The following is an 11,972-nucleotide window of genomic DNA, read 5'->3' as shown; positions in this document are numbered from 1 at the left end:
GCAGAACAGGGTAAGTTTCCTAGGAGCACTCCTTTCTAGCATGCTCTTAATACAGCTGGTCAGGCAACACAGTATCCCAATCACTAGGCCACTAGTGATTCCAGAATTTGAAAGAATCTCTCTCTTTGAGGGAGAACTTAAGTCTCTCCCCAGACAGCTCCCCTAAGCTGAAACCTCTTGAGAGCCCAGCTTCAGCTGGGCTGGATATTCAATCAGACTGGGGATTGTCCAAGTGTTTTAAACCATGCACTAGACATCCATGGGAACCCCAGGTCGCAGAAGTTATGCTCTTTTGTCTGAGCCTTGACCACCTGTGCTCATTTAAACATTTTTCGACAGAGGAGGGAGCATTAATCTCAATATCCTGGCCAAACTGCAACATGGGCAATTATATTGTGCTTCGCAATATTCTCACACTGGTTTAGACTGGTGTTTTCCAATTCTTCCCACAATGGTAAAGCTGTGGTTCAACATAGAAATGATTACACTGCCACAGGAGAATGCAAATCCTCTGGGATAAGCCCTGCTGCACTACTATCCAACACCACGCACTGCTCCACTCTGCCTGCCATGAGTGTTCAGCCCCAGCACAATCCAAATTCAGACTCCTACCTGTACCTACAAGAGGCCTTCTCTGAAAAACCAGCCCATCTGTTGCTGACTTACAGACTTTTCGGTTTTCTATGTTTCTGAAGGGATACTAACAGCACATCTGCCTTCAATGCAATTCAGGGACTGTAGAGCCAAACGCTACAAAATGCACTAAATATTACAGAGGTAGAAATGGCATTTGCCTGAAGAGCCCTCAATTCCCACCGTTCTATTTCCTTCGCAGAAAAACAAAACTCCCAACCCTTTTGTTACACCAAAATCATCTCCTGGCATTTCTGACCAGCACATGTTGTTACAATTATGATGGGACTGCTCGGCTCCGGCACAGGGAGAATGTTAAACCAGCACACTGGCACCCTTCAAAACATTTGAGAACTTCCAAAGTGGAACTGACACCATGGTAGTGGTTTATATCACACGTCAGAGAAAGGCTTCTTAGATCAAACAATTTAACTCTTGAGCTTCCCATCTAGAGAGAGCAACCAAATGCTAGCCTGCCTATAGTTATTTCATATGGCTGTTTCATATGGCTTCCAGCCAGTTCACTTTATTTTGCAAGCTCGCAAGTTAAATGTGGCCAGACATGGCCAGAACTTCAGTGATGGACCAGTAAGAGGACAGAAATTGCTGATTCTAACAATAGCATCTCTCTTATAAGCCAGGAACAGCACCGCCTGTATCAGGATGGCATGCAAAGATTTTTTTTTTAAGCTATTTTGTTGGCTACATAATTATTTCCTTCCAACGAACTTATGTTCCTAAGTAGTTGTCAAAAAGATCTTTGAACTTGTGATTTCTCGCCTTTATGGTTTGAAGAGTTCAAACAATAGTCTTATCAGCACCAAAGAGGTATGATCAGTAGGGCTGTTCCAACCATATTTTAGCCAGTGAAAGGCCCACAAATTGTATGCATTTGCTCCTTGTAAATAGGACTGCAATTCAACTCTTCTGTCAGATGCTTTATGTTTCCTGATGAGATGAATACAACTCTAATGAGGACCAGATCTACTCACTAGGACTTAGATTCTCTCTAGGAGCAACTGGGGACAGTTTCAGAGGATGGAAACAAGAATGGTACAATTAAATTAGTACTGCACTTACTGGTATCCAGTTTTGAAAACCATAATCAAGTTTTACAAGCTGTTCTGCAACTGCAGACAGAGCAAAGAAAGTCAGTCCCATTTTTTTCAGAATGCAGCTTTGTTTTTTAGTTCAAGTCTTCCATCAAAATAAGAGAGAATGCAGAATGTATCAGCAACAACACAGCAGTAACTCAAAGGCTGCTTCTGACTTTTCTAACTTCAATCAGCCCTGACCACAAGTAGCTTCTCTAAGAAACAGATTTATCCCTCTTTCTCTGGTGCATGGGAGACAATAGGAGAGATTTTCCGCTGCTGCCTGGGCCACAGTTAGTTGAAAGGATTCCCGCCAAGATGTATCTTGCCATGTCTTTGCTTCATTCATTTTCATATTTCCTGCGAAGTTCCCAAAGGAAGTATATGATTTGGTCTTTTATCACCTGCTGTGGGAAAAATAAGTCTTGGATACATGTATTAGTATCAGATATCATAACTGAAAGTAAACACACTGCATAAAAGATGCACCAATTTATTAATAAAATAAAAATGTAGTGACATGTTTTCTTCATTATTAAAGCCATTGAGATGCCCATTTATAAACCTGATGGCATCACTCAGTGACCTATTCACAAACCATGACCGACAGGTTAAGGTCAGGTATTACAGAAACCATTTCCATGATGAAAGAAGTCCTCCTCCATTACGAACTGGATAGCCATGAATATAGTCCCCAAGGTCTACAGCTGCATCAGTCTAAGGGAGGTTGTCCTATGTCCTCCAGCTTACTTCCTGAAACTTCCTCCACCTGGAACAGCCTTATAAAGCTTTTCAGCAGCAACAGAGCAAAACAGTTGAACTTCTTTGGGGATATGAACCCAATCTTCAGGCAAGAAAATGCATTGAACATTCCTAATTCCAGCATACAATGGGGATGATTCATTACAAGATCCTTGGCTGATTAGTGGAACTGAGGCAACTATGACTGCTTGAGAAAAATATTCACAATGGAACAACAGTAAAATGCTCTATTATGTGTTTCTACTTCTGTCATACATTCTGCTATGCCTTAAACAGCGTTACCCACCATTTCTGTTCAACCATAGCTGCTATGATTTCATAGATAATAATGTTATCAATATATAACTTTGTGGGATCTAGCATTATCTGAAAAAATAGGCAAAGTGATAAACAGGAAATATTTCAATTGACTTTGCAGATTTTCTCTGTATGTGAATTTGTTATAAATCAGGTACAGGAAAGAGCAGCAGCTACAAACATAATTAAAAGCTCTACTTGGATTTCCCAGAATTAAAAAAACATTGAAAACTAATCCCTAATGGATATAAAGGAAGATAAACATCCTATCATAGTTGGTAGGGGAAAGAAAGTGCCTAAAACCAGAATTAGCTGCACTTTTTCTCCTGTAGAAAGGTACCACCCCTTCTTGCACACCGCTTGGAACAGGTGATACCTGTACACATAAAGCCTTCAGAAAAAAAAAGTGCTGCTTGCTTCTGGACATCCCCTTTCAGCAAGGTACAAAGCACCATGAAGAAACTGGCATTAAAATGTGAACCTAAAACCAGAAGATAAGGACAAATGGTGAACCCCAAATAAGTGTCCTGTTAAAAAAAAAATTGACAGCAAAATTAAAGAGAGAGAAATGAAGCACACATTACTGGCACTGCAGGAGCCCAGAGATAACATACAGAACACAAGCCCATAGCAAGTATATCTTCCATAACAGGCTGACTTATGTGAATACAGTAATCATGTATCAGAGCAAGCTGGGCGGTCGCCTGGAGTCACTGTTACTGCTTGAGTTTGACTGTCCATATTGGAGAGGGACTCGGAATGTGAGTTTTCCGACGGCACCAACTGTTCAGAAATAGCAGGAGAAGTGACAGTACGGTCAGCACTCTCACCCCCTCTTGCCATAGCACTGGGAGCAGGGGTTTTCTTAGCTGTCCCAGCATGATTTTGTGACTGGCTAGCTTGTCTCCCTGCTTCTGCCTCCTGCTGCTGCAGCATCTGTTCCACCTCTATCTCGAGTTCCAGACTTTCCTCGTCTGCTTCCACTTCCAGCTGCTGCATTAACTCCTCCAGCTTCTTGGCCTTGCGGAGTTCATTCTGCTGTATGATCGTGCACAGGTGCTCTGTGAGGTGCTCCTTAATCTCTGTCTTGTGTTGGAGGTCCAGCTTAGCTGCCACGTATTCTGACTCGGCCTTATCATACCGTTTCCTGCAAAACCGTCATTGTTTCTAGTGAATTAGTTCTCAAAGCACTTCAGTCTCRCATACAGACAGATACTTTAAGCATCCCTGAAATGCAGTCTCCTCTGCAATGCATTATGCCAGCTATTTCATGACATCCTGCTACATTATTCAAAGGGAAGAAAGCGTGAATAGATCAAACTTCCTCTTGGTACATCAGCCTCCACTTCTGCTGCATTTCTAGAGTTAAATCTCTTCTCTGAAGTCTACAAACTGAATCACATACAAGCAGTTTTACTGCCTGTTTTAGGGGATGCACCTCTAGCAGTCAAAAGAAACTATCAAAAATTATAGCGGCTTCATATATTCCAATGAACACCTATCTACTGAAAACTAAAATATCACAAATTAGTTTTGCATTTTTCTAATCCAACATCCACCCAAGAGATAGAGATGCTACAACAGTGCTATACACATTTACTCTTCAATGYAATCTGGAAGTGTACTTTTCCTGCCACCCAAAAATACATGGAGTCATGAGCAGCACAGAYTGACAAAGCATATGCCATCAACAGTGATCACAACTTTTGTGTGGCAACAGATGTAGAATTTTATTGTAAGCATCATTCCCCCAACACACACCTCCTGCCAATATGTACTTCCTGTCATGACAAATACAGAAAAAGGGAAATATTCCGATATTTATTGAGGTCAAAATATCTGGGTTATCTAGCTCTTTAATAGTTGGTGTCCACATCACTGATGCGGCTTCAGCTACATTCACTGAATCTGTATATTAATTCTGATTCAAGTAATAAAAAGATGGATGCAATCTTGCTGACTAGGAAAGGAAACATGCATGTGCTGTATGTAGTGGAGCATTCACAATCTAATGTCAGTAAGGTACTTGAATAAACAGGACAGCTGTTCTATAAAATCACTATTGAAATATCTGGTTAAACAAAGCAACAGAAAGATATAACAGGCCTTTTGTTTAGGGAAACAAAAAGAAGCAAGACACAGAAAAGCTTTCCCAAATATGTTCCATTACGTAACAATCRCAAAACTTTTACCCAACTGTCAAAGCTATGTCTACGGTGGGCAGAAAATGTCCACTTACATTTCCCTAAAAAGAAAGACAAGATTTCCTGAGCAGTGTATGTGAAAGGGAAGAGTCAACACTATGTTGGAAACTTCTGCACAATTAAACATTTGGGCTGAACTCACATATATTCTCCACATCTTATTTATGAAAACTCCATTTCACAGCAATTGTCAGAGGACCCTAACAGTGTGATCAGGGCTATTAATATTGCATCTTGACCTGTTGAAATAATTTAGCTTTAGCCCCCAAACATATGTCGAAGACTCAACAAATGCTTAAAAAGACACTGTGTGGAAGCACATCACCTTGACTCATACTGTACAAAAAATACAACACTGAATGTAACTCATTTCCAAATCCCCCTCTCAGGAAAAAGGACTTAATGAGTTCATCAAAGTCATTAAGCATATTGAAAAGTTTAGTATATTCTCCCTTCCAGCATGCCTTTTTGTCTTAATTCTTAATTTTCATTAAAAAGCTGCTTGCTCAAAGCCAATTTCAACCAGACATGCTGTTACAAAATTTTGCTAAAGAAATTTCCAGGAGCGTTTAATGGTTTTAGAAACCAGAGTTAAATCTACAAATACACTGAAATGCTTTTCCTCTTGAGGGTATGAAGTTCAGTATGTGAATGTATTGAACTAGTGAAACTCCAGTTAAGATTAGATATCTCAAATGATAATTAGGCAAAAGAAATTCTTATCTTTTAGCTACCGCTGGTATTTCTCTAAAGACTAATTACCCTCTTTATTGGTCTGTGGTCAACATACAGGAGAAGTTATAAGGATAAATACACGTTTAACACATTGAATCATGAACCAAAAACCACAACCGAACATTTTATTAAATGGCTACATAAACATGCTGATGTTTATCTACCGATGTTGTGGTTTACCCGTAGCTAATAGGGTGTTTCGATTAATTTCTTGTATTTAAGGAACCATTAGAACCAGAGTGACTAAAGGCACATTGTGAAGAGTAGAAGCTCACTTTTTCCTTTAATTTTTGGCCCTAGTTCCCAAGGTAATTCAACACTATTATATATGTTTCAAGCTTAATTGGTCCCATTGATTCCAACAGGACCAGAGCTGTCATCAACAGGCAAGTTTCCCTAAAACTGACTTTCATTTTAGGACTTAAAAATCAAACAAAAAAACACCCTCTTTCTCTTTGAGAAGAAATAACCAACCTTGAAACAATAAAGTAGGGCTTTTGAACAACTGCACAGTTAAAGCAGCAAAGATCTACTGACAGCACAAAGCTGGAAAGCACAGACTGTAGTCAGGAAACCTACTTCAGTTTCTTGATTCCAAGGGAAAAATAAGGAAATAAAAAGAACACTTCAACCTCGAGAGTTGAAAGCCCCCAGATTGTGTCCACTTTAACCACACATGATTACAATGACATAATGCTACTATTGCTTCAGTGGCAGGAAACTACATTTTATCCCTYCACTCATGCAGGGCTATTCCCTCCCCTGCCTGTCGCTTACCGGGCATAGGAGTAGTCTAAGCTGGCCTGATCAATTCGGTTCCGCAGAATTCCAATGTCAGCAGATACCATGTCATCCAGAGCTTGTAACTCCTTCTGAATCCTCTTTAGTTTTACTGTTTCGGCTTGAGTTCTTTTGGATCTGCAAAAGGAAGATGCTTTTTTATTTTTCTTTGCAAATATCTTTTCCTGAGATAATTTATCTCACTTCATTTGCAGAGCAACAACCTTCTTTAAGAGCTACTCAAAAGGTTTCTCCTCTATGATTTAAGACTTTTGATCTTTTTTAACTTCCACAGGGATCTAAAATGCCTGCTATTAAAGGACTAAGGCAAAATTATGTAATGACTATAATCAAAGTGCCTCAACTGGATTGTGTTTCTTTACTGTGGAAACACACAAGAAACTGCTGTATCTAAATAGTTCTCTGTATAAGGAAACAGGAAATGGTTTGGAGTATTTAGTCCTGCAAATATCCCCTTTCAAAGAAGCCCAGTTAGTAAGGGCCAAAGAGTCGCCTAACCTAAACTTCATTTCCATTTTGTAAAATTATTCCCAATAGGCCTAGCTAAATCCCAATGAAGTCAATGGAAAGTTTTACATCAAACACAAAGGATTTCAATCAGGCCCTGTGTAACCTTTTTCAACTCAGACTATTCATTCCAAGTTTTGAAAACGAAATGTTGCTAAGGGCAGCAAGCTTTGATGGATTTCACTCCCAAGCAGGCTACGGAACATTCAACAAGCTTTTACACCAGGTCACTTGGCTATCATTTATCACCACCAGCAAAGCCTTGGCCTTCAGCAACTGTGTTATACCTCAAAACATGTACTAGAAAAGCAAGACCTAGATGTGTAGAAAGTGACATCACTTCTCATTGGACCAAGTGATGCAGATGGAGAGAAACAGACATCCTGTAGTATTGCTCCAGCCTGAAGGCTTTTGAAGCGCAAATGTAGCTTCCTAGCCGTCACCTTCCAAGATCTCCTTTCTGTTCTTACACTCTGCGCTTCCAGGTAGAAAAAGCCAGGCTGGTGGTCACACTCACATTTGCTTTCCTACTGTGACCCTGGACAAATATGCTTGCATTTTCTCTCTACCTGGCAGAGGAACAAAAATCTTCAGAACCTCACAGAGAATCTTCTGGATAGTACTGGCTGGCTGAATTCACTTTTGCTACTCCAAGAGCTCTGGTGGACAGAACACAGTACTTGTCTGGGAAAAAACTGTGAGCCTGAACACTTAACATCTCAATCTTTGATCTAGTGTTATCAGCTGCTCTGATGTCCTTCCCTGCAAGCCTTGCCTTACTTACAAGTCTCAAACTATCTTGGTGGACAACACTGATTTATCTTAAAGCATGGTCTCCTGAAGAGCCAGAGCTAACAAGTATGAGAATGGGTAAATCTGTATTTATTTTAGTCAGACAGTTGTAACACAATACCACCTTGAAGTTGATTGTCTTCTCCTTCAACACCGTTGAGTCTTTTAGTAAGACTCAAAAGCCCAAAGGCAACTACCTATTATCTCTCTCCATAGCTAGGAATCAAATAAACTTTCCTAAAATCCAGCAAAAGCAAAGGACTTCAGCTGATTCTCTAATATTGTAACACCTTTTCCATCTGTACGTGAAGCTGTGGCTTTGGAAGTGTGAAGTGCCTAATCAGAATTCCTTGGACAGCATGTGTAATCAAAGAGGAATATTCATCACAGCTACTCACTTGTGTAGCAGTACATGTAGCACATGGACAGGAGGAAAAAGTGAGATTTGACAAAAAAAAATATGCAATTGATTGCAGATGAAAAGCAACTCCTTCCTCAGCCTATGTTGCAGCATAGCTCCTCACCTTTCAGCTATAGCTTTGGCCAGGAGTGCCTTCTTGCGTTTATTCTTCTCTTCTATCAGCCGCTGTTCCTGCTGGAGGATTTCCCATCGTGATTTTTCCTGCCTGTTCATTGACAACAAGATGATCAAAATTAATAGTTCATTCCTCTCTTTGTCTTTTAACCCTAGATGACATAAATATCCACCATCACAATTCCTGGACCACCCTCTAAAAATGCCAAAGAAACAAGCAGGTCAATGTTTCAGTTCTGAGGTAAAAAAAAAAATCATCTGTAAGAAAAAAAAGTCATTTAGACCAATAAAATATTTCTAGAAGAAAGCTGCTGATCAGAACGAAGATCCTCCAAAAAAAAAAAAAAAAAAAAAAAAAAAAAAAAAAAAAAAAAAAAAAAAAAAAAAAAAAAAAAAAAAAGGGTTAATTCAGCTTCATGAGAAGAGGGAGCATATGGGACTTTTTCTTAAAAGGATGTTTCTCCATTAGGTATAAGCAGTTCCAAGTTCCTTGCTATGTGCTATAACCTATCTGCTCAGTCTGTCAATGTAGCTTTTTCTCTCCTCCCCCCCCCTTTTTGAAAAGGATTTTTCTATAAGACTGATTACTTTATGTGTCTGCTTTACAATGGCAGCCCCCAAATAATTACACTGACAAAGCTTAAGGTAAGACACAACGAAAATAGCAATGAGGAAGAACAAAAATTCACTTGTGCTACCAGGGAAAGAGTTACATGGATTCTATTTCCTAGGCTACACCTACTAAGAGATACAACCAGTCCCAAGTAACACAAAGCAAGGTTTTAGGTGAGAGGGGACAACCTGTGTATTAAGTGAACACAACTGTGCAGGATTAAAGTTTTGCTGCTTTTCCATCTTGGTAGTTTTCTTCATCCTCCCTCCTGAGCAATCTCTGTTCCAAGGTCTTGCTTAGCTTAAAAACAACAAAATAACTCACCTACATTTATTTTAACAATCACTTCCACATAAGGTATCTCTTCAGACTTTTCCTTATTACCCTAATTTTTAAAACCTTACATAGAAAAATATTTTAGATAAGATTTAAATTCAAGTGCATAGGCTGAGATGAATCCAGCAGTTTTGGGTGACAGCTGTGGCAACTAAATGTCATTTTCTTCCCAAACTTATCTCTGTAAAGTTCTGAAGTATCCTCTCCCCAGCCATGTAATGCCTGTATTTTTCACCATGAGGAAGGAACTGAACAGCTAGTACTATTGGTGAGCTGTGCCTCCATGAGGCATATGGCACTGTTCTTTGAAGTGCTGCTACTCTGGTGAAGGGACAGCTATCGGCATGTGGGTGATCTCAGCTAGCACCCGGGCAGCATGGCCAGCAGCTGCATTCTCTGAAGACATATCTGTGCAAAACAGGAGCTCCCGAAGCCCCTTGGATTCTGAATTCAGGAGGAATCATGCGCCACCTCACCTGGTGTGCGCTGCCAGCTGCCACAGTTCTGCTTCTCTGGTGGGCAGCACCGCTAGCCCCTTCTGAGATCCTACAGAGTTAACCAGGTAACAAAAACACAGCCTGGCACACCACATTTGGAAAGCTGCTGAGCCATATTTTGGAGAAGTATCAGCAATGCATGGAAGATAGTTTGGCAGCCAACTAGCCAACCAGCTGCTTGTAACAGATTATACTGGGCAGGAAAGTTTGGATCTGCAGAGGAAATCAAGGCTGGAGTAGAGGTGTTGAGAGTTATACGCCTTAGAATGAGAATTCATCCTTTACCCCATCACACTTTGTTTTGCAGACAGAAGAATAATGAGAATACTGTACAAAACTGTGTGTCTACTGAGGAAAAAAAATAAAATCAGCACTCTGATACAGACAGAAAGAAAAACTTCAAGAGGTAAAAACAAGCCATTTCATGTGGGATACACAATCCTGCCTAGCAGAGACAACAGCTTCCTTTTATGTGCTACTATCTGCATTCTGCACGAAGAACAAAGTAATTGCCATATTCGATCAGTCAATTCCTAGACTGACACATTCAGCATTTTCTCTCTTCCTCTCACATGGACCATTTTGATGCTTCTGAGGGAGACAGACAACCTACTGTGGTCTGATGCATGGGGTGTGAGCTTTGAGACAGTCTTGTCTTGAATCTTAAAAGCTAGAGAACTGCTTAAACCTGAAATTTTAATTCCTTAACAACACTTTTGGCATTAACAAATTTCCTGCAATATTGTGAAGGGAAACAGAGTTACAGAGATTACAGTAGATCTACATCCAAAAGGGCTTTTGTTATAGATTGTGGCTTATTTACATAGCATGACAACGGTGAGATTAGGTCTTCATAAACCATTAAGACAGTCCCATATCTTGGATGCTTTATGATTTACAGCCCCACTGCCACAGAAAATTACTTGAAGATAGCATTGTGTTTATCTGCATGGATTAGACTATCTTAATCAGATTTAATCCAAGTAGAGAGGAAAAAACAGAGGTTCAACAGAGAGCAAGCAACCATGATCTCTCCAACTTCCTAAGAGATACAAGAGAATTCAATATTCAGATTCATTTTACCGCATAGCAAAAGAATGAACCAATACAGAATAAAATAAATCCCTTGATTTTACCGACTTACTAACAATTCCACTTTCTTCTTCTCCACTTTCAAGTTTGGCTTTGCAGGGAAATTCTGGACATTTTCACTGCCATTACAAGGCTCTTTCAGCCTCAGTTCCTTCCGTTGATCTTGGCTGTCATGTTGCCTCTGGTCTTCCTTCGAAGGAGGATGAGGTGGTGCCACAGGCTGCTGAGGATGACAAGGCTTGTGTTCTGGTACAGAAAGCAACTGCTCAGGAAGCACAGAGGCTGTTCCATCCTGCACTCCCAGCTTCTGACATTGCTGCTGGAGGGCTTTTTCTCGTTGCAGCTGCTTCCGGCTCTTACTCACGGTGTGGGGGCGACGCTGCTGCTCCGAGGATTCAGACAACTCTATCAGCAGATGAGAATAAACAGAATTAAACTAAAATCATAAGATCAAAGATAAACTCTGTAAATTAACTTTTCCAGGAAATCAAACAAACTGGGGCAAAACTAGCCTAAGGAAAAGACATGCCAGGTTCTGGGGAAAGGTAAGGTAGTGGAAAACCCAGGTACCTGGAAACATTTTGTTAGTCTAAGAATAAGGAAGTTTAGACAACCTGAGCATCAGAACCAGGCAAGGGAGAGATGAGGGGCCTGGAGCAGGGGACCAAAAGGGGAGCCTCAGGAGGAACACAGGTAATCCCTGGGGGAATCCTGGAGACACAGAGCTAAAGAAGGGCCCTTTATAAACTGGGAGTTTATAAAGTGAGCTGGTGGATAGACAGGTGTGGGGGTAGGACAGGGAGCTGGAGGGGATGGAAAGATTACAGAGAGAGGTTAGCAGAGCAGAGCTAGAGATGGAAGGTTGTTGGGGAAGAAGAGAGAGATATGGGACCTTTGGCCAACTGTGGGGGCCAAAGGGGTGTATGAAAAAGCCAGGGTGGATGGATAAGGGGAGGAAATGGAGAGGACTGAGGGGCCAGGGAGCCTGAAAGGATGGATGTGGGGAGCAGAGGGAATGAGAAAGCTGCAAGGATGGATGGGGGGGCAAAGAGATGGGAAGGCTGGGGGACGGAT

At 40.8% G+C, this 11,972-nt stretch overlaps 1 protein-coding gene across 1 annotated transcript in view; it reads right to left on the bottom strand.

The window, feature by feature from the left end:
* Window positions 1-2,204: 2,204 nt before the first annotated feature.
* Window positions 2,205-11,972, bottom strand: part of GORAB (golgin, RAB6 interacting) — a 16,278-nt gene continuing 6,510 nt past the window's right edge. The window contains exons 3-6 of the mRNA XM_085300286.1: window positions 10,943-11,303; window positions 8,350-8,451; window positions 6,503-6,643; window positions 2,205-3,933 (exon numbers count right to left, since the gene is read on the bottom strand). Of these exons, the coding sequence (XP_085156412.1) occupies window positions 3,462-3,933; window positions 6,503-6,643; window positions 8,350-8,451; window positions 10,943-11,303 (1,076 nt within the window). The 3' untranslated portion in view covers window positions 2,205-3,461. The remainder of the gene's footprint in view (window positions 3,934-6,502; window positions 6,644-8,349; window positions 8,452-10,942; window positions 11,304-11,972) is intronic.

The sequence above is a fragment of the Rhea americana genome, unplaced genomic scaffold, assembly GCF_003343005.1.
Source record: "Rhea americana isolate MKP2758 unplaced genomic scaffold, rheAme1 scaffold_162, whole genome shotgun sequence".
In the NCBI taxonomy this organism is placed as follows: domain Eukaryota; kingdom Metazoa; phylum Chordata; class Aves; order Rheiformes; family Rheidae; genus Rhea; species Rhea americana.
Note: the sequence above shows the minus strand (reverse complement) of the source record. Positions and strands in the feature narration are given on the sequence as shown.